We start from the raw sequence: 26,627 nt of genomic DNA on the forward strand, positions 1-26,627 counted from the left end.
TCAGCAGACAGTGAGCCGTACTGACAGGCTAGACGAGACCGGCTCTAGAAACACACGTTTCTCAGTCTGCGGCACAACACACAGAGAGAAAGGATGGACTGAAGCCAAAATCAACTAGCCCAGTCACAAACTTAGGGGTCACTTGTGATAACTTTCTATTCCCCTTTGGGTAGCATAGGTAAAGATCTAGGTACCATAGATTTGTGGACGGTACCTAATATGCCTCTACCAACTACATCCAACTGAAATTGTAACACCTATGTAAGTACAGTGGGGAAAAAAAGTATTTAGTCAGCCACCAATTGTGCAAGTTCTCCCACTTAAAAAGATGAGAGAGGCCTGTAATTTTCATCATAGGTACACGTCAACTATGACAGACAAATTGAGAAAAAAAATCCAGAAAATCACATTGTAGGATTTTTATGAATTTATTTGCAAATTATGGTGGAAAATAAGTATTTGGTCAATAACAAAAGTTTCTCAATACTTTGTTATATACCCTTTGTTGGCAATGACACCGGTCAAACGTTTTCTGTAAGTCTTCACAAGGTTTTCACACACTGTTGCTGGTATTTTGGCCCATTCCTCCATGCAGATCTCCTCTAGAGCAGTGATGTTTTGGGGCTGTCGCTGGGCAACACGGACTTTCAACTCCCTCCAAAGATTTTCTATGGGGTTGAGATCTGGAGACTGGCTAGGCCACTCCAGGACCTTGAAATGCTTCTTACGAAGCCACTCCTTCGTTGCCGGGTGGTGTGTTTGGGATCATTGTCATGCTGAAAGACCCAGCCACGTTTCATCTTCAATGCCCTTGCTGATGGAAGGAGGTTTTCACTCAAAATCTCACGATACATGGCCCCATTCATTCTTTCCTTTACACGGATCAGTCGTCCTGGTCCCTTTGCAGAAAAAACAGCCCCAAAGCATGATGTTTCCACCCCCATGCTTCACAGTAGGTATGGTGTTCTTTGGATGCAACTCAGCATTCTTTGTCCTCCAAACACGATTCGAGTTGAGTTTTTACCAAAAAGTTATATTTTGGTTTCATCTGACCATATGACATTCTCCCAATCCTCTTCTGGATCATCCAAATGCACTCTAGCAAACTTCAGACGGGCCTGGACATGTACTGGCTTAAGCAGGGGGACACGTCTGGAACTGCAGAATTTGAGTCCCTGGCGGCGTAGTGTGTTACTGATGGTAGGCTTTGTTACTTTGGTCCCAGCTCTCTGCAGGTCATTCACTAGGTCCCCCTGTGTGGTTCTGGGATTTTTGCTCACCGTTCTTGTGATCATTTTGACCCCACGGCATGAGATCTTGCGTGGAGCCCCAGATCGAGGGAGATTATCAGTGGTCTTGTATGTCTTCCATTTCCTAATAATTGCTCCCATAGTTGATTTCTTCAAACCAAGCTGCTTACCTATTGCAGATTCAGTCTTCCCAGCCTGGTGCAGGTCTACAATTTTGTTTCTGGTGTCCTTTGACAGCTCTTCAGTCTTGGCCATAGTGGAGTTTGGAGTGTGACTGTTTGAGGTTGTGGACAGGTGTCTTTTATACTGATAACAAGTTCAAACAGGTGCCATTAATACAGGTAACGAGTGGAGGACAGAGGAGCCTCTAAAAGAAGAAGTTACAGGTCTGTGAGAGCCAGAAATCTTGCTTGTTTGTAGGTGACCAAATACTTATTTTCCACCATAATTTGCAAATAAATTCATTAAAAATCCTACAATGTGATTTTCTGGATTTTTTTTTCTCATTTTGTCTGTCATAGTTGACGTGTACCTATGATGAAAATTACAGGCCTCTCTCATCTTTTTAAGTGGGAGAACTTGCACAATTGGTGGCTGACTAAATACATTTTTTCCCCACTGTATTTGGCTTTACTGTCCAAATATTTATGGAAGACACTGTGTGATAGCTAAGTGTGGAAATGTAAGATGTATGTACAGTACGACACCATAGTTTATTTCCACACATATCTCCAGTCTTATTCATTATTAGTTGGATTTTAACAGTAATTATCCTTAATCCACAAGGATGCTGTCAAACAATTCCTCAGCAGTAGACCTGTCCCAAGGAAACCATATCCTCCTCCTCTTCCTCCTCCTCCTGCTCCTCTTCCTCCTCCCCCTCCTCTTCCTCCCCCTCCTCTTCCCCCTCCTCCTCCCCCTCCTCCTCCCCCTCCTCTTCCCCCTCCTCCTCTTCCCCCTCCTCCTTATCTACTTCCTCTTCCTCCTCCTCTTTCTTCCAAAGACGTCTTATACAGCAAGAGGTTAGAGATATATTCAAGGCTGGCTATGCTCAGGATTCAGGAAGACCTGTCACTCCTTCTCTGTTGCTGCACACTCTAGACTCTTGTCTCTTGTCTCTTGTCTCTTGTCTCTTGTCTCTTGTCTCTTGTCTCTTGTCTCTTGTCTCTAGACTCTTGTCTCTTGTCTCTTGTCTCTTGTCTCTTGTCTCTTGTCTCTTGTCTCTTGTCTCTTGTCTCTTGTCTCTTGTCTCTTGTCTCTAGACTCTTGTCTCTTGTCTCCAGAATCTTGTTTCTTGTCTCGAGACTCTTGATTCTCTTGTCTCTTGTCTCTAGACTCTTGTTTCTTGTCACTAAACTCTTGTCTCTTGTGTCTTGTCTCTTGTCTCGAGACTCTTGTCTCTCGTCTCTAGACTCTTGTTTCTTGTCACTAAACTCTTGTCTCTTGTGTCTTGTCTCTTGTCTCTAGACTCTTGACGCTTGTCTCTTGTCTCTTGTCTCTTGTCTCTTGTCTCTTGTCTCTTGTCTCTTGTCTCTAGACTCTTGTCTCTTGTCTCCAGAATCTTGTTTCTTGTCTCGAGACTCTTGATTCTCTTGTCTCTTGTCTCTAGACTCTTGTTTCTTGTCACTAAACTCTTGTCTCTTGTGTCTTGTCTCTTGTCTCGAGACTCTTGTCTCTCGTCTCTAGACTCTTGTTTCTTGTCACTAAACTCTTGTCTCTTGTGTCTTGTCTCTTGTCTCTAGACTCTTGACGCTTGTCTCTTGTCTCTTGTCTCTTGTCTCTTGTCTCTTGTCTCTTGTCTCTTGTCTCTAGACTCTTGTTTCTTGTTTCTAGACTCTTGTTTCTTGTCTCTAGACTCTTGTCTCTTGTTTCTTGTCTCTTGTCTCTTGTCTCTTGTCTCTTATCTCCTGAGTGGCGCAGTGGTCTAAGGCACTGCATCGCAGTGCTAACTGTGCCACTAGAGATCCTGGTTCGAATCCAGGCTCTGTCGCAGCTGGCCGCGACCGGGAGACTCATGGGCGGGGCACAATTGGCCCAGCGTCGTCCAGGGTAGGGGAGGGAATGGCCGGCAGGGATGTAGCTCAGTTGATAGAGCATGGCGTTTGCAACGCCAGGGTTGTGGGTTCGATTCCCACGGGGGGCCAGTATAAAAAAATATGTATTCACTAACTGTAAGTCGCTCTGGATAAGAGCGTCTACTAAAATGTAAATGTCTTGTCTCTAGACTCTTGTCTCTTGTCTCTTGTCTCGAGACTCTTGTCTCTTGTCTCTAGACTCTTGTCTCTTGTCTCTTGTCTCTTGTCTCTAAACTCTTGTCTCTTGTCTCTTGACAAAATGTTGGGTCTTTGTGCTGGCTAAGTATAACTAAATTAAGTTTTTTACTTTCCATACATCATTCACATTTTAGTCATTTAGCAGACGCTCTTATCCAGAGCGACTTACAGTTAGTGAGTGCATACATTATTTTTTTCATACCCCCCCCCGTGGGAATCGAACCCGCAACCCTGCCGTTGCAAACGCCATGCTCTACCAACTGAGCTACATCGCCGCCAGCCATTCCCTCCCCTACCCTGGACGACGCTGGGCCAATTATGCGCCACCCCATGGGTCTCCCGGTCGCGGCCGGCTACGACAGAGCCTGGATCCTACATCCTCTCTGCATACGCTTCCCCCATTTTTAATGATCCCACAATGACATAGTTTAGGGTTATAGGGTTATATGTAAACTTCTACTTTATAGGATTTTTTGAGAGTTTTCTTTGGTGGGGGGAAGAGGGGAGGGAGGCCACTTGTGGACAGGGTGTAGAGTTGGCTAATGAGATAATAAATAATAACATTCCATTTAGCAGACGCTTTTATCCAAAGCGACTTCCGGTCATGTGCGCATACATTTTTACGTATGGGTGGTCCCGGGGATCGAACCCACTACCCTGGCGTTACAAGCGCCGTGCTCTACCAGCTGAGCTACAGAGGACCACGAATAAATGGTTTGAGGCAGGCTAACTCAGGGCTAGCTCCATTTATCCCAAATGAATTGTTTGTTTGTGATGTTTTGTGATAGCATTTTTAACAAGGATGTATAGATTTTTGTAATAGATTTGAATTTGTATCCTACAAAATGTATGGAATTTCAATTTCATATACAGTATATAAACTGTCAACTGCGTTTATTTTCATCAAAGTTAACATGTGTAAATATTTGTATGAACATAACAAGATTCAACAACTGAGACATGAACTGAACAAGTTCCACAGACATGTGACTAACAGAAATTGAATAATGTGTCCCTGAACAAAAGTAACAGTCAGTATCTGGTGTGGCCACCTGCTGCATTAAGTGCTGCAGTGCATCTCCTCCTCATGGACTGTCCCAGATTCGCCAGTTCTTGCTGTGAGATGTTACCACACTCTTCCACCAAGAAACCTGAAAGTTCCCAGACATTTCTGGCCCTAGCCCTCACCCTCCGATCCAACAGGTCCCAGACGTGCTCAATGGGATTGAGATCCGGGCTCTTCGCTGGCCATGGCAGAACACTGACATTCCTGTCTTGCAGGAAATCACGCACAGAACGAGCAGTATGGCTGGTGGCATTGTCATGCTGGAGGGTCATGTCAGGATGAGCCTGCAGGAAGGGTACCACATGAGGGAGGAGGATGTCTTCCCTGTAACGCACAGCGTTGAGATTGCTTGCTATGACAACAAGCTCAGTCCGATGATGCTGTGACACACCGCCCCAGACCATGACGGACCCTCCACCTCCAAATCGATCCCGCTCCAGAGTACAGGCCTCGGTGTAACGCTCAATCCTTCGACGATAAACGCAAATCCGACCATCACCCCTGGTGAGACAAAACCGCGATTCGTCAGTGAAGAGCACGTTTTGCCAGTCCTGTCTGGTCCAGCGACGGTGGGTTTGTGCCCATAGGCGATGTTGCCGGTTATGTCTGGTGAGGACCTGCCTTACAACAGGCCTACAAGCCCTCAGTCCAGCTTCTCTCAGCCTTTTGCGGACAGTCTGAGCACTGATGGAAGGATTGTGCGTTCCTGGTGTAACTCGGGCAGTTGTTGTTGCCATCCTGTACCTGTCCTGCAGGTGTGATGTTCGGATGTACTGATCCTGTGCAGGTGTTGTTACACGTGGTCTGCCACTGCGAGGACGATCAGCTGTCCATCCGGTCTCCCTGTAGCGCTGTCTTAGGCGTCTCACAGTACGGACATAGCAATTTATTGCCCTGGCCACATCTGCAGTCCTCATGCCTCCTTGCAGCATGCCTAAGGCACATTCACGCAGATGAGCAGGGATCCTGGGCATCTTTCTTTTGGTGTTTTTCAGAGTCAATAGAAAGGCCTCTTTAGTGTCTCAAGTTTTCTTAACTGTGACCTTAATTGCCTACCGTCTGTAAGCTGTTAGTGTCTTAACGACCGTTCCACAGGTGCATGTTCATTAATTGTTTATGGTTCACTGAACAAGCATGGGAAACAGTGTTTAAACCCTTTACAATGAAGATCTGTGAAGTTATTTGGAATTTTACGAATTATCTTTGAAAGACAGGATCCTGAAAAAGGGATGTTTCTTTGTTTGCTGAGTTTATATATTAAGTATAATTTTTTGTGTGTGTTTGAGCTCCGAGTTAAGGGCCATTGAAATCAAGTTCCCTCCCTCTTGGAAAGATTGCGTCATCATGCCCTTCATTCGAGGAAGACAACTGATTAGACTTTAATGGAGAAAAAAAATGGTGTTAAAAAATGGTAATGTTAAAACACCTATCACATTACACATTTAGTAATGACAGAATGCATTTGAGACTTCACGCACAATTACATTTGTGTGTGACTTAAAGCAGAAATTGCTCCGCCATTTCCTGGTTGCTAAAATTCGAATAGTTAGCCTAATTTCTGTTTATGTGACAAAACAAGCATAGAGAATGTAGAGAATCATTGTACCATCTAAACCTCTGTGAAATATATTTTCAATAACCCAAAATATTGTATTTTCAGCTGTTTGAAGCTGGTGTACAAAACTGAAAGTAAAATGTGAACATCTAGCAACCCAAAGGTTGCATGTTCAAATCTCATCACAGTCAACTTCAGTATTTTAGCAACTACTTAATACTTTTTAGCTACTTTGCATTTTTAGTCATTTAGCAGACGCTCTTATCCAGAGCAATCAGGGATAAGTGCCTTGCTCAAGGGCACATCGACAGATTTTTCATCTAGTCAGCTCGGGGATTAGAACCAGCAACCTTTCGGTTACTGGCACAACGTTCTTAACCACTAAGCTACCTCCCGCCTGTTAGCATGTTAGCTAACCCTTCCCCTAACCTTAACTCTTTAACCTAACGCCTAACCCTAACCTTAACCCTAACCCTAACCCTAACCTTAACCCCTAACCTAGCTAACATTAGCCACCTAGCTATCGTTAGCCTTAGCCACATAGCTAACATGAGCCACAACAAATTGAAAATATGTAACATATCCTACATTTTGCAAATTCGTAACATATTGTACGAATTACAATTCAAGCATATTATACAAATTGTAATTCGTTACATATCATACCAAATGGATGATGGACATCTACAAATTAAATCATACCGTACGAAATGTAATATATCATACTAATTGGAGTGTGCCGGATTTACCTTTACTATGTTACGTCTAGTCTGAGACCAGGTTGGATGTGTGTGCATCAGGGATGAGAGACAGATTCAGTTGCTCCCAGTATGTGTGTAGGAATTACACACATTGCAACTATGTACTTTCCAACTTGAGATCCAGGGACCTTGTTTGATAAAGAGGCTGATTTCATTGTTGTTTTGACTGAATGAACGCGCCTTGACTGACAGATTGTTTATCACTCAATGTACTCAGACTACTAGATAGGAATGACTTTGGAAAAGGTAAAATAAAAACATAAATTATACTTGTGTGGGCTTGCATGACTATGCTCGTGGGTACCGGAAATCCCCAAAAGTCCCCACAAGGATAGTAAATCATATGGTGTGTATGTGTGAGTGTGTGATTGCCAAATTGATCGTTCAGATAAATGCAGTCCAAGAGTTTTGGAGTTTGTTTTTTTGTATTGCTTGTTTTTGGCCTGTAGTTGCTCTCTATAATTCATTCTGTAACTTCAAGACATTCTCTCACTCTGTCTTTTTCTCTCTCTCTCTCTCTCACTCTCTCTCTCTCTCTCTCTCTCTCTCTCTCTCTCTCTCTCTCTCTCTCTCTCTCTCTCTCTCTCTCTCTCTCCCTCTCTCTTGTCTCTCTCTCTCTCTCTCTCTTGTCTCTCTCTCTCTTGTCTCTCTCTCTCTCTCTCTCTCTGTCTTTCTCTCTCTCTGTCTCTCTCTCTTTGTCTCTCTCTCTCTCTCCTTGTCTCTCTCTCTCTCTCTCTCTCTCTCTCTCTCTCTCTCTCTCTCTCTCTCTCTCTCTCTCTGTCTTTCTCTCTCTCTTTGTCTGTCTCTCTCTCTCTATCGCTCTCTCCGTCTCTCTCTCTCTCTCTCTCTCTCTCTCTCTCTCTCTCTCTCTGTCTTTCTCTCTCTCTTTGTCTCGCTATCCTTGTCTCTCTCTCTCTCTGTCTTTCTCTCTCTCTTTGTCTCTCTCTCTTTGTATCTCTCTCTCTCTCTCTCTCTCTCTCTCTCTCTCTCTCTCTCTCTCTCTCTCTCTCTCTCTCTCTCTCTCTCTCTCTCTCTCTCTCTGTCTTTCTCTCTCTCTTTGTCTCTCTCTCCTTGTCTCTCTCTCTGTCTTTCTCTCTCTCTCTTTGTCTCTCTCTCTTTGTCTCTCTCTCTTTCTCTCTCTCTCTCTCTCTCTCTCTCTCTCTCTCTCTCTCTCGCTCTGTCTTTCCCTCTCTCTGTCTCTCTCCCTCTCTCTCTTTGTCTCTCTCCCTTCATCCCTCCCTCCTTCCCTCCCTCTCTCCCTCCCCCTCCTCCCCCCTCTTTCTCCCTCTCTCCCCCTCTCAGAGTTGCATTGGAGGAACAGTTCCAGTGTGTTCTGGGACCGGGGTGTGAGTGGGGGTTACCAGGCCCTTCTGCTGGATGAGGACCGTGGCTGGCTGCTGGTGGGAGGAAGAGACCACGTCTACCTGCTGCACTCTGACAACCTGGCTCTACCTACTCGAACGGTCAGCACCTTACTGGCACCTTTAAATCATCTGATGAAGTTCCTCCTTAACTGTGTTTTTTTTTTTTTTTTATCTCATTCCCAACAAAAACATGAAGGAATTTCCTAAAATGATGAAAAGGCATATCCATCTCTAAGACAAGCCAAAACCCTCCCTCCCTCTTTTAGATCTACTGGCCAGCTGCAAAGGAACACGTTGAGCACTGCAGGCTGGCAGGGAAGAACCTGTCGGTAAGCAAACAGCTTTCAAAGCCAGAACAGCTTTTATAAGCCCCCACAGGGCTCTGCTCAAAAGTACTGCACTGTATAGGGAATAGGGTGCCATTTTTTGGAAACATCCATTGATGAACAACATGATGTATTTTCCCCACAAAGCTGTTTAAGTGATCAGAGGCCTTATTTAGTAATCCTCTGGAATGGAGAACACATGCACGCTCATGGCATATAATTGGGGCAAGGCCAAACATAGTGTGTAATTGAAACAAGGCCTAAAGTTTGAAGTTCTCTACCTTTTTTTAATGTTCTATTTGGGATTTGTTTTAAGAGTTTATGAGACTCTCGGGAGACGGGGTAGTTTCTCAACCCTCTTGTATGGGACCTGACTGACATCTCCTTTGCATTAACGCCTCGATCACACCGACAGCGTCATTGCAATTTTTGGTACACCAGAAGTACATTAATTTCCAATGGAACACTGCGTTTGCCTTGCCTTGCCGCATTGCGTTGCAGAGGCAGTTGCGGTGCGTTCTGTGTGGTGCATACATTGGATTTATCGAACGTACGCTGTCAAACTGTACAGCGTGGACGGCTTGACGGAAACGGTAGCAGAAGGTGAATGTTGAACTTTTGCTGCACACATATCCAGATGATGCTGCGTTCTATTTTGCGCGATGACGCTGTCGGTTCTCTGTGTGTAACACGCAAAAACAACCAGAGGTGTCAGCTGATTCTACCCTGACTATATATTCTTAGTTGATTTCTTCATAAATAATTGGCCTTTAGGCAAACTGTTAATCAGGCTGGTGGGTAAAATAACCAGTGTAGGATTTCGGATTATAACGTTTCATCTCTGTTAACTATGGCTGTGATGTAGATGTGTACGGATGTTTACAGTTAGTGTAAATCCTAATATTGTGTGTCGTTTCAGACTGACTGTGCCAACTACGTGCGTCTCCTACAGCCCTTCAATAAGACTCATGTGTACGTCTGTGGCACTGGGGCCTACCACCCACAATGCACCTACATAGACCTGGGACACAGCACTGAGGTGAGAAGGGAGAGGCTCTGTTCCGCTCTCTCTCTGTCTCTCTCTCTCTCTCTCTCTCTCTCTCTCTCTCTCTCTGTCTCTCTCTCTCTCTCTCTCTCTCTCTCTCTCTCTCTCTCTCTCTCTCTCTCTCTCTCTCTCTCTCTCTCTGTCTCCTCTCTCTCTCTCTCTCTCTCTGTCTCTCTGTCTCTCTCTCGTTCTCTCTCTCTCTCTCTCTCTCTCTCTCTCTCTCTCTCTCTGCATGCTGGGAGTGTTTGGTGCGTGCTGGGAATTGTTTGAGTGAGTGCTAAGTGCGAGTGTTGTGTAGAGTTAGATATCCTGGGTTTTCCTTTTCTTGGTGATATCCTTTTTTTCTTCTATGCATGATTAAGGTTATTATTTCTATTTTTTTGTTGCGGTAGAATTAAGTATATTGTTTTTCGTGTCGAAATTACCCTGATTTTGGTGGGGATGGCGGCCCGAATCGGGACGCCGTCCCTGTCACTTCGGCACGGCTTTAGGTGTGTTACTGAAGCTACTGTCACGGTGGAAGAGGTTTTGGTCGCCGTAGGAGAGAAGGTAGGATATGAGAATGTTGCTTATGCGTCACGGATGAATAAAGCGGTGGTGGTATTTCTTAAAGAAGAGCGCCTTGTTGATGTCACGTTGCTGTGGATTGGTGTGGTGTAGAATCAGGCGCAGGAAGCAGAGGATAAGTCCAACAAGACTTTACTAGAGCACACAAAAATAATCCAAACAGCCCGGAGGCAAAAGGACGCACACAGGCGTAAATAAGCGAGCGCACACACAGGTGCGAAAATACTCTCCTAAACACAAGGAGGAAGCTATGAAAATAGCGTACCGACACGGGTAGCGCAACAACACGACACGAACAATTACACACAACACTAAACTAACAACAAGGAAACTAAATAGGGTGCTAAATGAGACATAACACAAAACAGGTGTGACTAACAGACAAAACCAATCAAACAAGAAACATAGAGCGGTGGCAGCTAGTACTCCGGAGACGACGACCGGCGAAACCTGCCCGAACAAGGAGGAGGAGCCGCCTCGGCCGAAACCGTGACAGTACCCCCCCGGCCTCGGGGACGACCAGGAGGACGCGGAGCAGGGCGCGTAGGATGACCACGATGGAATTCGGTCATCAGGGACGGATCCAGAATGTCCCTCCTCGGCACCCAGCACCGCTCCTCCGGACCGTACCCCTCCCACTCCACGAGATATTGGAGACCCCCCATCCGGCGTCTCGAATCCAGGATGGTCCGAACAGTGTACGCCGGAGCCCCCTCGATGTCCAACGGGGGCGGAGGAGTCTCCTCAATCTCAAAGTCCTGGAGTGGACCAGCTACCACCGGCCTGAGGAGAGACACATGGAACGAGGGGTTAATATTCTTGTAATCAATAGGTAGTTCTAACCTGTAACACACCTCGGTTCAATCTCCTCAGGACTTTAAAAGGCCCCACAAACCGCCGACCCAGCTTCCGGCAGGGCAGGCGGAGGGGCAGGTTTCTGGTTGAGAGCCAGACTCGATCTCCAGGTGCGTACACTGGCCCCTCACTGCGGTGTAGGTCGGGCGCTCGTCTTCTGTCGACGTATGGCCCGCTGCAGATGGACGTGTGCAGCGTTCCACGTCTCCTCCGAGCGCCGCACCCACTCATCCACAGCGGGAGCCTCGATCTGGCTCTCATGCCACGGTGCCAGAACCGGCTGGTACCCTAACACACACTGGAAAGGGGTTAGTCTCGTGGAGGAGTGGCGGAGAGAGTTCTGTGCCATCTCGGCCCAGGGCACATATCTCGCCCACTCCTCCGGCCGGCCCTGACAATATGACCTCAGAAACCTACCCACATCCTGGTTGACTCGTTCGACCTGCCCATTACTCTCCGGGTGGTAACCCGAGGTAAGGCTCACCGAGACCCCCAAACGTTCCATAAATGCTCTCCAGACTCTGGAGGTAAACTGGGGGCCTCGATCGGACACTATATCCTCGGGCACCCCGTAATGCCGGAAGACGTGAGTAAATAGAGCCTCAGCGGTCTGTAGGGCAGTAGGAAGACCCGGCATGGGAAGGAGACGACAGGCCTTCGAGAACCGATCCACAACGACCAGGATGGTGGTATTCCCCTGTGAGGAGGGAAGATCGGTAACAAAATCCACCGAGAGGTGAGACCAGGGTCGTTGTGGAACGGGCAGGGGCTGTAATTTACCCCTGGGCAAGTGTCTGGGCGCCTTACACTGGGCACACACTGAGCAGGAGGAGACATAAACCCTCACATCCCTGGCTAACGTTGGCCACCAGTACTTCGTACTAAGGCAGTGCACTGTCCGGCCAATACCTGGATGTCCAGAGGAGGGGGACGTGTGAGCCCAATAAATCAGCCGATCCCCGGACCTCGAGCGGGACGTACGCCCGACCCACCGGACACTGTGGAGGACTAGGGTCGGTGCAACGCCCGCTTCGATCTCCGCATCGACCTCCCACACCACCGGTGCCACCAGACAAGACTCCGGTAGTATGGGAATGGACTCCACGCACCTCTCCTCCGTGTCATACCGACGGGACAGAGCATCTGCCTTCCCGTTCTGGGACCCAGGGATGTAAGTGATCTTGAACACAAACCGGGCGAGAAACATAGTCCATCGAGCCTGGCGAGGATTCAGTCTCCTAGCTGCCCGAATGTATTCCAGGTTACGATGGTCGGTGTTGATAAAACAAGTTTACTGGAGAACGGAGACCAAGTAGAGACTTTCGGACACGGTGGATAATTGTATAATATGAGGCAGTTTATTCAGAGGTAAAGATATCTGTAAATAGCGTGCACGGACCCGTTCGTCAACCTCGTAGGGAGATATCTGAGAGAGCGAGCCCCTAAACATTGTGTGCTGACATTTTATACAATAAAATAAAGTAGGTTGATTCTAGTAGTTCTGATCTTCTGATTGGTTCTGATGAGTTGGTCGAGGTCACTTCCATTGCATTGGCTCTGAGTCGGGTTCTCTGTCTTCAGATGTTCAGCCTAAGAGAAGGGGGTTTTTGTGTGTGTGTGCTTAACAATGATGATGTGTGTGTGTGTGTGTGTGCGTGTGTGTATGTGTGTGTGTGTGTGTGTGTGTGTGTATGTGTGTGTGTGTGTATGTGTGTGTATGTGTGTGTGTGTGTGTATGTGTGTATGTTTAACAATGATGATGTGTGTGTGTGTGTGTGTGTGTGTATGTGTGTGTGTGTGTGGGGGTGTGTGTGTGTATGTCCTCAGAGCAATAACTCGTGTGAGTTGGGAGAACTGAGAGACCTATGGCGTGGGTGTTGTCCATAGCCACCTGCTGATAAGGCCGACAAGATAGAAGTCTTTGTGCATTGTATTAAATCCAAAGGCCCAACACAAGATGGGTTATGCACAAGATTTTAGTCAGACCAAGCTATAACATAATATATTTACTACGACAAATCCCTCTCTTCACGTCTCCCCAGAGACGTGACCAAGTAACAGTAAAGAAGGAAAACTTAAGACGTGACACAAGCTAACAGTGTAATTGGCAAAATAGGGAAAACTTTATCAGAAGATAAAGTTTTACATTCCCCCTCTTCACGTCTCACAAGAGACGTGACACAAGCTAACAGTGTAATTGGCAAAATAGGGAAAACTTTATCAGAAGATAAAGTTTTACATTCCCCCTCTTCACGTCTCACAAGAGACGTGACATAAAGCTTAAATGCTGCAATTGGCAAAATAGGGAAAACTTTATCAGAAGATAAAGTTTTACATTGGTCAGAATGAGGAAAGGGTGCTGAGCCCCCTCAAGCCAATGCCTCCACACCTTTAGGGCCTGTACTACGGCTAACAGCTCCCTGTCCCCTACGTCATAATTCCGCTCCGCCGGACTGAGCTTCTTAGAATAAAAAGCACAGGGGCGGAGCTTAGGTGGTGTACCGGATCGTTGAGAAAGAACTGCCCCGATACCGGCCTCAGACGCGTCCACCTCAACTTGGAAGGGTAAAGTGGGATCCGGGTGCGCCAACACCGGAGCCGAGGTAAACAGGTCCTTCAGTCTCCCAAAGGCCCTGTCCGCCTCAGCCGACCACTGCAAGCGCACCGGACCCCCCTTCAGAAGAGACGTTATGGGAGCTGCCACCTGTCCAAAACCCCGGATAAACCTCCGGTAGTAATTCGCAAAACCCAAGAACCGCTGCACCTCTTTAACCGTAGTTGGGGTTTGCCAATTACGCACGGCTGACACTCGGTCCACCTCCAGTCTCACCCCTGACGCAGACAACTGGTAACCCAAAAAGGAAACTGACTCCTGAAAGAACAGACATTTCTCAGCTTTGACATACAGGTCATGCTCCAACAGTCTCCTCAATACCCTGCGCACCAGGGCTACATGCTCGGCCCGAGTAGAACTGTACACAAGAATATCATCGATGTACACCACTACTCCCTGCGCCTGCATGTCCCGGAAAATTTCATCTACAAACGATTGGAAGACTGATGGAGCATTCATTAACCCATATGGCATGACGAGATACTCGTAATGGCCGGAGGTAGTACTAAATGCTGTCTTCCACTCATCGCCCTCCCTAATGCGCACCAAGTTATATGCGCTCCTGAGGTCCAATTTTGTGAAGAACCGTGCCCCGTGTAATGACTCCGTCATGGTCCCAATCAGCGGGAGTGGATAACTATATTTCACAGTTACCTGATTGAGACCGCGGTAATCAATACACGGACGCAAACCTCCATCCTTTTTTCTTCACAAAAAAAGAAGCTCGAGGACGCGGGAGAAGTGGAGGGCCGTATGTATCCCTGTCTCAGAGACTCGGCAATGTAAGTTTCCATTGCCCTTTTCTCCTCCTGTGACAAAGGATACACATGGCTCCGCGGAAGCGCGGCTCCTGTCTGGAGGTCTATCGCACAATCCCCCTGTCTATGAGGTGGCAACCGTGCCGCTCTGGTCTTACTAAACACGAGCGCCAAATCCTCATACTCAGGAGGAATGTGCAGTGCTGGCATCTGGTTCGGACTCTCCACCGAGGTCGCCCCTACGGAAACACCCAGACATAACCCCTCACACTGAGCAGACCACCCTTTAAGAGCCTTCTCTCGCCACAAAATAGTAGGATCATGGGTAATCAACCAGGGAAGCCCCAGTACCACCGGATACGCAGGAGAGTCGATCAGATAGAGTTGAATCGTCTCCTCATGACCCCCCTGCGTCATCATCCTAAGTGGCGCTGTGACCTCCCCAATCAACCCAGATCCTAACGGACGACTATCTAAGGCATGTACAGGAAAGGGCTTTTCGACTGGAAGGAGGGGAATCCCTAACTTAACACAGAATCTCCGATCTACAAAATTCCCAGCTGCGCCTGAATCGACTAGCGCCTTATGCTGGGAACGAGGTGCAACCTGTGGGAAACAAACAGGTAATGTAATGTGTACGACAGAAAGCTCTGGGTAAGTAGGGCGCCTACTCACCTGGGAGGACTCCCCACTGTATGACCTGCCATCTCCCTCACCAGGGGACCCTCCCCAGCACCTAGCCGCGGTGTGCCCTCCGCGGCCACACTTGGTGCAGGAGACTGCCCCCCTCGGGCTCCTACCTCTTCTCCCTCTAGCGCCAGCACCTCCAAGCTCCATCGGACTCTGCTCGGAGGCGCTGGAGGGTGGAATGGGAGGCCTCCACCTGGGACGTCCGCGGGTCGCAAGCAGGGTGTCCAGTCGAATGGCCATGTCCACCAGCTGGTCAAATGTTAGTGTAGTGTCCCTGCATGCTAACTCCCTGCGGACGTCCTCCCGAAGGCTACATCTAAAGTGGTCTATGAGGGCCCTCTCATTCCACCCAGCATCAGCCGCTAGAGTCCGTAACTCCAGCGCAAACTCTTGAGCGCTCCTCATCCCCTGTCAGAGGTGGAATAGACGCTCCCCCGCCGCCTTCCCCTCTGGTGGATGGTCGAAGACTGCACGGAAGCGGCGGGAGAACTCCGCATAGGTGACTGTGGCGGCGTCTATTCCCCTCCATTCGGCGTTGGCCCACTCCAACGCCTTGCCGGTGAGACAGGAGATGAGGGCGGAAACGCTCTCGTATCCCGAGGGCGCCGGGTGTATGGTGGCAAGGTAGAGCTCCACTTGTAAGAGGAACCCCTGACACCCGGCAGCGGTGCCGTCGTACGCCCTCGGGAGCGAGAGCCGAATCCCACTGGGTTCCGGTCGATGGACGGGCTGGCTGTCCGGTGGTGATGGTGCGATAGGTGGGGCTGTGGGAACCCCGCTGGTTTCCCATCGACGAAGGGGTGTCCATGACGCCCTCCAAGGCGTGCCCGATCCGGTTGATTCGGTGCTCTTGACCAAGGAGACGCTCCTCCATGATGTCGACGGGTGCTCCTGCTGATTCCATGTGTGGTGTGTAATTCTGTCACGTTGCTGTGGATTGGTGTGGTGTAGAATCAGGCGCAGGAAGCAGAGGATAAGTCCAACAAGACTTTACTAGAGCACACAAAAATAATCCAAACAGCCCGGAGGCAAAAGGACGCACACAGGCGTAAATAAGCGAGCGCACACACAGGTGCGAAAATACTCTCCTAAACACAAGGAGGAAGCTATGAAAATAGCGTACCGACACGGGTAGCGCAACAACACGACACGAACAATTACACACAACACTAAACTAACAACAAGGAAACTAAATAGGGTGCTAAATGAGACATAACACAAAACAGGTGTGACTAACAGACAAAACCAATCAAACAAGAAACATAGAGCGGTGGCAGCTAGTACTCCGGAGACGACGACCGGCGAAACCTGCCCGAACAAGGAGGAGGAGCCGCCTCGGCCGAAACCGTGACAGTTGATCGTATGGTTGAGCATGGCATACTTCTTAAAGGAATGTTTATTCAAGTTACGCCGCTTTTTTCTCCGTCAACAAGGGTAACGATTTCAAATGTACCGCCGTTCATTCCAAATGAGCTATTGGAGCGCGAGTTATTGCGCTTTGGGAAGTTTGCAAGTTCAATTAAGGTGGTCCCATTGGGTTGCAAACACCCGGCGTTGAAACAGGTAATGTCGTTTCGGCGACAGGTGTTTATGTTTTTGGACTCACCGGAACAGACTTTGGAGTTATCGTTTAAAGTCAAGTATGACAATAGATTGTATATGGCTTATGCTAGTACAGGTAGTCAACGGTGTTTTGAGTGTGGGGATGTTGGTCATAAGCGACATGCTTGCCCGAAAAGGGAGAAGGCAGAGGGAGGGGCGCAGGTGGTCCTCGTAACGCCTGGGCCCACTGATGTAGGAAGAGGTGGGCTGACAGTGGTAGAGCAGCCGCACGCATCTGTTGCTGAGGAACAAGTTGTCCGTGTTGAGGGCACAGAGGTGCAACTTGTACCAGAGGGAAATGTTATGCAGGGGGATTTTTTTGTTGTAGAAGGTAAGGATGGATCTGAAGGGCCATTTCCTCAGACTGGTGAGGAGGTGCCCAGTACGAGTGCTGTGGTACAGGAGGGGGGTACATGTGGAGCTAATCTCCCAGGTAGTGGAGGAGATGCCCACTACAAGTAATGGGTTACAGGAGAGGGTTCATGTGGAGCTCATCTCCCAGGTAGTGGAGGAGATGCCCACTATGAGTGCTGGGGTACAGGGGGCTAGTCTCCCAGGTAGTGGAGGAGATGCCCACTATGAGTGCTGGGTTACAGGGGGGCTAGTCTCCCAGGTAGTGGAGGAGATGCCCACTACGAGTAATGGGGTTCAGGTGGGGCTAGTCTCCCCAGGTAGTGGGGGAGATGCCCACTACGAGTAATGGGGTTCAGGTGGGGCTAGTCTCCCAGGTAGTGGAGGAGATGCCCACTACGAGTAATGGGGTTCAGGTGGGGCTAGTCTCCCAGGTAGTGGAGGAGATGCCTGGTACGAGTGATGGGGTGCAAGTGGGGGAGTGTTGAAAGGGATGTGGTAGAGGGGAGTCAGTGGTCTGTGGCCTCAGTTGAGGAGGATCAGGAGAAGGATATGGATATGGATATCTCTCTTGATACGGTATCAGCTGGTGAGGACTCAATTTACGATCTAGAGGAGGTAAAAGGGTTTCTGGATCAGACTTTTGGGAAATCTGTCAAATTGGCAGATTATTTTGATGTTGATAAGTTTGTGAGGTCAGCTGTGATGTTACAGAAGACGGTGGGGTTAGACCAGTTGAGTGAGAAGAAGCGGTTTCGCTTGAGGAAATTTGTTACTGCTGTTGCAGCAGCAAAGGGTGGTGGGAAACGTGGTCAGGTTAAGAGAACATTTAAATAATGATGATGATTATGCCTCATAGGGTGTTCTATTCTCCTTGTCTGGTTTCTCTGTGGTATCTTCTGCTTTTCCTTTTTATTTTCTATATGGAGGTACTAAGGGTAGGTTCTCTCAACATTAATGGAGGAAGGGACAGGAATAAGAGGGCTTGGGTATTAGAAGTAATAAAACAGAAAAGGCTTAATGTAGTTTTCCTACAGGAGACACATAGTGATGAGGAAAATGCGGCTGACTGGGGTATGTGGTGGGAGGGGCAGCATATACTCAGTCATGGTACTAATTTCAGTGCTGGGGTGGCAATCTTGTTTTCTTCAGGCTTAGGGGTGACCGTGGTATCTACAACAGAGATTGTCAAGGGTCGGGTTTTATTGGTCAAGGTGGATGTTATGGGGTTTTTGTTTGTTTTTTTGAATGTTTATGCTCCTAATGAGGGTACAGAGCGTATTGTTGGTTTTGATAAAATAAAGGAAACCTTAAGACAGTGTGACCAAGAGGGGTGTATGGTTTTAGGGGGACTGGAACTGTACAGTGGATTTTACTGTTGATCGCACCGCTGAAGAACCTCACCTGCGGTCAGCAATTTGTCTGTCTGGTCTATTAACTGAGTTTGAGCTTTCTGATGTGTGGAGAGTAAGGAATGCAAAAGTTAGGCAGTACACATGGCTAAAAGTTAATGAAGGTCATGTCAGTGCAGCAAGGTTAGACAGGTTGTATGTATCTGAGCAATACTGTAGTAGGGTTGGAAGGTGTGACATTACTCCTGTGGGTTTCTCTGATCACCATATTGTCACTGTTGATATTCACTTGTCCTGTCCACGAAGGTCATCATCTTATTGGTATTTTAATGTTAAATTGTTACATGATGTCATGTTTTGTGAAAGGTTTTTGTTGTTTTGGGAAAAATGGAGGGTTACAAAAGGGAATTTTGAGTCCTTGAGACAATGTTGGGAGGTTGGGAAGGCCCAAATACGATTATTTTGTCAACAGTATACTGCTCTGTCTCGAATTGAAGTTAAAGAGACTATCAGGGCCCTTGAGCAGAACATTAAATCTATTGAATTGAAGTTGCTCACTCAGAATGACCCCGGACTAGTCATGAACTTACAGGACAAGAAACATGAATTGAGGTCGTTTCTGCATGAAAGAGTGAAGGGTGCCTTGATTAGGTCTCGTTTCGCTTCCCTCAAGGATATGGATGCTCCTAGTGCTTTTTTTTTTAACCTAGGACAGTCGACATTGCAACGTAAACAGATGGTCTGCCTTCGTCTCCCTGATGGGAAGGTGACCACGGATGACAGTGAAATGCGTCAACATGCCGTGGATTTCTATTCTGCCCTCCATAAGGCGGAGGATTGTGACTCTCTGTGTACTGAACAGTTGTTACACGGTCTTCCTCAATTGGGACCTGAGCAAAGAGTCGCATTGGACTCTGACATTACACTGCAAGAGCTGTCCACAGCAGTTATGCAGCTCTCAACAGGCCGAGCCCCCTGGCATTGATGGTTTACCATCTGAGTTTTACAAGCACTTTTGGGGGTCTATTGGGGAGGATTTTTATGAAGTGGTGTGTGAATCTTTTCATGAGGGCTCTCTTCCTGTATCTTGTCAACGTGCGGTACTTTCACTGTTGCCAAAAAGGGGGATTTGGCTCTCATAAAAAATTGGAGACCTGTTGCTTTGCTGTGTGCAGAATATAAAATTGTTTCTAAATGTCTCTCAAACAGGTTGAAAGAGTATCTGGGATTGTTGGTCCACAAGGACCAGTCCTACTGTGTACCTGATCGCTCTATTGTTGACAACTTGTTTCTAATAAGAGATGTTTTGGACATTTGTAAACTGTCTGGTGTAAATGTGGGTTTACTTTCTTTGGATCAGGAGAAGGCTTTTGATCGTGTGGACCACCAGTACTTGTTTAAAACAATGAAAGCCTTTGGGTTTGGGGATGTTTTTTTGTCTTGGATGAAGTTACTGTATGCTGGGGCCTCGTGTATGGTGAAGGTGGGGGGTGGTTTGAGTTGTCCCATCCCTGTTCAAAGGGGCATCAGGCAGGGATGCCCAATTTCAGGGCAGTTATACAGTCTGGCGATTGAACCAATGCTTTGTTTTTTAAGAGCGAAGCTTACTGGTTTCTCTGTGCCAGGTGTAATGAAGGGTCCCACGATAGCACTGTCTGCGTATGCAGATGACGTGACAGTTTTTATTACAGGGGGTGAGGATGTTAAGGTTCTCTCAGACGCCTTAAAGGTGTATGAGGGGCCTCCTCAGCTAGAGTCAATTGGGGAAAGAGTGAAGCGCTGTGGGCAGGCCAGCTTCAGATGGGGTCCGCTCCACGGTTACCAGGGGGGCTTCAGTGGGGCAGAGATGGGATGAAGACTTTGGGGGTTTTTCTAGGCTCCGATGTCTTTCAGAAAAGAACTGGGAGGGTGTAGTGGAGAAAGTGTGTGCCAGACTGTCAAGATGGAAATGGGTGCTGCCCCAGCTGTCTTATAGGGGAAGGGTACTGGTAGCTAATAACCTAGCTGCCTCTACCCTGTGGCACAGACTAATGATTTTACAGCCACCAAAGGGTCTGATACAAGAGCTTCAGAGGACCCTTGTCAACTTCTTCTGGTCTGGACAACATTGGATTAAAGCTTCAGCCCTGTACCTGCCACTGCACGAGGGTGGGCAAGGCCTGGTGGACATTTCTTCCAGGATCATGGCTTTCCGGCTTCAAGCAGCCCAGAGACTGTTGTACAGTGACGGTTCTAGCTGGGTTGACACAGCCTACGCATTGATGAGGAGAGCGGGCTGTTTGGGCTTAGACAAGCACCTTTTCCTCTTAAAGCTGGAGGGGGGTGAGTTGCCTGGCCTGACTCCATTTTATGAGTCTGTTATGCAGGCTTGGAGAGTTCTGGTCAAGTCCCGTAAGGCCTGCACGCCACCAGGGATGTGGCTTTTTGAAGAGCCTCTTTTTCACAACACTGCCATCCAGTCCCGTGTTCTGGGTTCAGCTAGCCTACGTTCATGCCTGTTAGGCGTGGGGTGTACTAAGCTGGGTCATCTGATGTGGAACAGGAATAGGTCGTTGGAGGAGCTGGGAGAAAGAGCGGGGATCCGATCGTCTCGCCTACTGAGGAAGGTCGTCGCTAAGGTCTGTGATTCCTTGCCAGTACTTCATCTGCAGTATGTGACTGACACTTCCAATTCTGATCGGTGGAAGGAGGGTCTGGATTATGTGTTCCCTGCACTGATTGTTAGTGCTGCGGCGGGGGCATTCGAGGAGGACGTGGGGATGCTGCTTTCCTTCGATACCCCGGAGCTGGGGGGAGTTCAAGGAGGTGGGAAAGAAGGCCATGTACAGAATATGTGTAAAGGTGTCCCATGCCTCTTCCCTGGAAGGGGTAAAATCGACGAGGTGGGCGGGTGTGCTTGGTCCAGGTGCCTCCCCAAAAGGCTGTTGGCGAACACTATACAAACTGCCTATTGATAAGAGGACAGCTGACCTCCAATGGAGGATAATACATGGAGCCATAGCCACCAACATGTATCTGGTACACCTGGATCCTACTGTTGGGGAGGAGTGTCCATTCTGTGCTGAACCTGAAACTCTGGCACATCTGTTTTTACAGTGTCCCAGGTTGGTCGGGATGATTGACCTGATCACTAATTGGTTCTCAGCTCTGGGAGAGGTTTTCTCTTCCCAACTGTACATATTGGGGCCAAAGTACAGGTTTAGTCAGAAAGCTGTAGTTGTGTTGCTTAATTTTGTGTTAGGGGCAGCAAAATTAGCCATATGGAAGACCCGAAAGAACAGTATTCGGGGACAGGGGTCTGTGGATGTGGTGGGAATGCTGGAGGGAATGTTGGCAGCAAGACTAAGAATTGAGTTTGCCTATTATAAACTGGTCAACAATATTGATCTGTTTATGAGTATATGGGGCATTCAGATGCTGTTGTGTTCAGTTACTGTGGAGGAGGAATTGGAGTTGTGTTTTTAATTGATGTGTAAATACGGTTTTGTATGAGTATTTGTGTGGTGGGCTCCCAGACCCAATAAAGATTATTTAAAACTCAACTCTCTCTCTCTCTCTCTCTCTCTCTCTCTCTCTCTCTGTCTCTCTCTCTCTCTCTGTCTCTCTCTCTCTCTCTCTCTCTCTCTCTGTCTCTCTCTCTCTCTCTGTCTCTCTCTCTCTCTCTCTCTCTCTCTCTCTCTCTCTCTCTCTCTGTCTCTCTCTCTCTCTCTCTCTCTCTCTCTCTGTCTCTCTCTCTCTCTCTCTCTCTCTCTCTCTCTCTCTCTCTCTCTCTCTCTCTCTCTCTCTCTCTCTCTCTCTCTCTCTCTCTCTCTCTCTCTCTCTCTCTCTCTCACTAAACTAAACTAAACTCTGACTTGTCATCTGTCTTTTGTTGCCTTTCACGGATCCCAGAGAGAGAGAGAGACTCAATCTGCCTTTTGTTGGCTCTGATGGATCCACAGGTGGTTAGTGAAAAGTAGACTAAGCACATTATGAAAGTCCACATGATGAAAATCCAGCTGTCAACACACAACACAGCTACTATGTTAGAGATATCAACCCCCTGCTGTGTGATCTCAAAAGGCTCAAAAGATCTAATGTGGGCTCACTCACCACTGCCTCTTTGACTTGCTCCTCTTGGCATCCATTCACCTCACGGTTTTCTCTACTGGGGGTTTTACAGCTTATTGAGGCTCAGTGGAGGAGGGTTAATAATGTTATTGTGGAGATGGAATGATTACATTGTGGAGGTTGAGATGGTTCTCTGTGGTTGAGGAGGGTTAATAATGTTATTGTGGAGATGGTTCTCTGTGGTTGAGGAGGGTTAATAATGTTATTGTGGAGATGGAATGATTACATTAATATAATAAGCCATTTAGCAGACGCTTTTATCCAAAGCGACTTACAGTCATGTGTGCATACATTTTTACGTATGGGTGGTCCCGGGGATCAAACACACTACCCTGGCGTTACAAGCGCCATGCTCTACCAATTGAGCTACAGAGGACCACATTGTGAAGGTTGAGATGGTTCTCTGTGGTTCTCTGCGGTTGAGGAGGGTTAATAATATTATAGTGGAGGTGACGTGGTTCTCTGTGTGTCTCCTAGGAGCCGTCGTTCTGCCTGCTGAGCCATGCTGTGGAGTCTGGACGGGGGAAATGCCCCTTTAGTCCACGGGAACCCTTCACCGCCAGGCTCACCGGTAAGTCATCTATGGAATGTAGTAAAATATGGTCATGAAATAGACCCTTAAATCCAAAATGACTTCCACAACTGTCAATGCTGACTGTGACACATGCTGTGTCCTTACAAAACAAAAACAAAAACATGACATTTGCAGTTTCACACGTTGAGCTTAAATTTCACATGTGAAACTCTATTTTAGAATGTATTTAATTTAGCCGTTCACATGTTAACGCCACCTTTTCACATGTGAGGAGGATAACATGTTTTCACTTCACATGTGAATTGCAAGTTCACACAAGTGAAAAACAATCACATGTGAAAATCACGTTTGCAGTTTCACATGTAAGAAAACTCCACAGGTGTAAATCTCACTTTCACATGTAGAATTGCAAGTTCACATGTGAAAATCACATTTGCAGTTTCACATGTAAGAAAACTCCACAGGTGTAAATTTCACTTTCACATATGGAATTGCAAGTTCACGTGTGGGGATGAAATACTGTTATTCTCCTCACGTGTGAAAAGGTGGTGTTAACATGTTGCAGTAGCAATGTTTCCATATGTGGAATTACAAATTCTGTAATGCCATTCTCTAAAAAGGTTACTTAGCCTACCTGAGTATAATAATTCAATAATACAAATAAAAATTCTAAGACATCCACTCCATTATTATTGAAGTCCTCCCTGGTGTTGCAATGATATACATCTACAGTGCATTTGAAAGTATTCAGGCCCCTTTGTCTTTTTCCATATTTTGTTACGTTACAGCCTTATTCCAAGATGGATTAAAATGACTTTTTTTCCCCCTCATCAATCCACACACAATATCCCATAATGACAAAGCAAAAACAGGTTTTTATAAACTTTTGCAAATGTATAAAAAAATTTAAACAACAGTAATACCTTATTTACGTAAGTATTCAGACCCTTTGCTATATAAAATATATGTTTTATTTATTTTTTGGGTTACTACATGATTCCATATGTGTTATTTAATAGTTTTGATGTCTTCACTATTATTCTACAATGTAGAAAATAGTAAATATTAAGGAAAACCCTTGAATGAGAAGGTGTTCTAAAACGTTTGACCGGTAGTGTAGAACTAACAAATGATTTGTTTTGGCTCTAAAATTGTTTTATGTGAACATATGAACCACGGTAATTATACATATTTTAGAAGGTTTCTAATTGCTAACCTCTAGCTAGCTTAGTGATAGGCGATAGCTAGTTAGTGATAGGCGATAGCTAGTTAGTGATAGGCGATAGCTAGTTAGTGATAGGCGATAGCTAGTTAGTGATAGGCGATAGCTAGTTAGTGATAGGCGATAGCTAGTTAGTGATAGGCGATAGCTAGTTAGTGATAGGCGATAGCTAGTTAGTGATAGGCGATAGCTAGTTTTCCATTTCATCCTAGCTACCTATTGTTTACATTCTGTTATTGTTAGCTAGCTGTCCATTCCTTTATGTTACATTAAATACACGGGCCTAAAAGGGATTTTTTAATGTTTTTGAAAATGTGTGAATGTGTTTGCTTTTAGAATGAATGTAAACTGATACTTTTCTATAAAGAGATTATTTTTTAATTAGGGCTGTCACAGCTAATCAGTTAACTCGAGTTTTTGTCATTTTAGTGCACACATACGTTTTTTATCGTGATTAATCGTATTGTCTGAAAGTGTTCTAATACACTGAAAACATCAAAAATACATAATTTATACAGCTAAAAACGACAATGTGATGTCAAAACAAGTTGACTTTGAGGATAAAGAAAGTGTGCTTTATCAATTTACCTGATTTTGCAAACCGTTACTTTGGACAAAATCAAGCTCAATTACAGCTCAACTTGGTAAAATTCTGAATTTGCGATTAATCATGATTACTCACAGCCTATCCTGAGATTATATAGATAACATTTTTAAAACGTTTGACAGACCTATTTTGAACAGTCAATATTCTCACATTGAAAGAAAAGCCCAGTGTTGGTCCTCTTGGTCTAAGGGTCAAGACATTGGCTTCTCCTGTGGGAAAACCTTGTTCTAATCCTGCCAGGTTAAAATAAAGCACATGTAAAACGTACAATATCACGTGTGAAATGTTGAGAAACCATATGTCTGAGTCATGTGCTTGCAACGCCAGGGTTGTGGGTTCGATTTCCCACGGGGGACCAGTAGGAAAATGTATGCACTCACTAAACTGTAAGTCGCTCTGGATAAGAGCGTCTGTAAAATGTGACAATTTTATTTTTTTTTCTTTCATGTGATTTGTTTATATGTGTCCGAAAACCACGGTTTTTCTTACATGTGTGTTTTTCACATGATCTTTTCATGTTTGTTTTTTTGTAAGGGTACAGTGGGGAAAATAACGTTTGACCTGTGTCATTGCCAACAAAGGGTATATAACAAAGTATTGAGAAACTTTAGTTATTGACCAAATACTTATTTTCCACCATCATTTGCAAATAAATTCATTAAAAATCCTACAATGTGATTTTCTGGATTTTCTTTTCTCATTTTGTCTGTCATAGTTGACGTGTACATATGATGAAAATTACAGGCCTCTCTCATCTTTTTAAGTGGGAGAACTTGCACAATTGGTGGCTGACTAAATACTTTTCCCCCCCACAATATATTCAGTATATATGTTGCTCATACAGGAATCACACCTACCCTACCAGTCTTCAGAATAATTGTGAGACCCTTCAGAAATAGTGTGACCAGGAAAAGGAGCAAGAGAACCACATGATTTAGTTCTCACATAGTTTGAAGTGGATGTCAATCCCAGCGGACCTCAGTACATAGAACACATGGTTCATAATTACAGGCTGCCACAGGGAATTTAGGCCTTGCTCTGTGCTTTTTTAGGATTGTGATTGAAGATCCAAAAGCATCAGCTGAATTCAATACTCACTCAGGCTATATATTTGCCAGTATATCAACAATATACAGTCAAAAATATATGACAGACAATATATTTCATAACAATATATTTTGATAATGTTTGTCTGTTGCATTAGGATATAACTGCACACTGAGTACTGAGGTTATAGTTTCCAAAATAATGAAACCAACCCTAATTACTCTTAACCCCGTAAACCAGACCGATCGCTGTGTTCAGCCGTTTACTTCAGCTTAGAAAAGTACATTATAAAGATGTAACAGAGATATGTATGTATGTGTGTTTTCTTAAGCCAACCCCCTCCCTATCTCACCCCTAGATGGGGATTTGTATGCGGGGACGTCGGTGGATTTCATGGGCACCAACGCAGCTATATTCCGTACCTCTGTCCACAGCAGCAAACAACACTATATACGCACCGAGGCCTACCAGGATCACTGGCTCAATGGTGAGACAGACAGACAGACAGACAGACAGACAGACAGACTGACTGACTGACTGACTGACTGACTGACTGACTGACGGACTGAAGGACTGACTGACGGACTGACTGACGGACAGACAGACAGACAGACAGACAGACAGACAGACAGATATATTCCGTACCTCTGTGCACAGCAGCAAACAACACTATATAC

The 26,627-nt window shown here is 46.3% G+C and overlaps 1 protein-coding gene across 1 annotated transcript in view; it reads left to right on the top strand.

Annotated features, from left to right (window-relative positions):
* LOC121574711 (semaphorin-3D) overlaps positions 1–26,627 on the top strand; it is a 132,545-nt gene that overhangs the window by 69,989 nt on the left and 35,929 nt on the right. The window contains exons 3-7 of the mRNA XM_041887262.2: positions 8,208–8,368; positions 8,536–8,598; positions 9,515–9,634; positions 23,017–23,110; positions 26,309–26,437. Of these exons, the coding sequence (XP_041743196.2) occupies positions 8,208–8,368; positions 8,536–8,598; positions 9,515–9,634; positions 23,017–23,110; positions 26,309–26,437 (567 nt within the window). The remainder of the gene's footprint in view (positions 1–8,207; positions 8,369–8,535; positions 8,599–9,514; positions 9,635–23,016; positions 23,111–26,308; positions 26,438–26,627) is intronic.

Source organism: Coregonus clupeaformis, chromosome 10, assembly GCF_020615455.1.
Source record: "Coregonus clupeaformis isolate EN_2021a chromosome 10, ASM2061545v1, whole genome shotgun sequence".
NCBI lineage: Eukaryota > Metazoa > Chordata > Actinopteri > Salmoniformes > Salmonidae > Coregonus > Coregonus clupeaformis.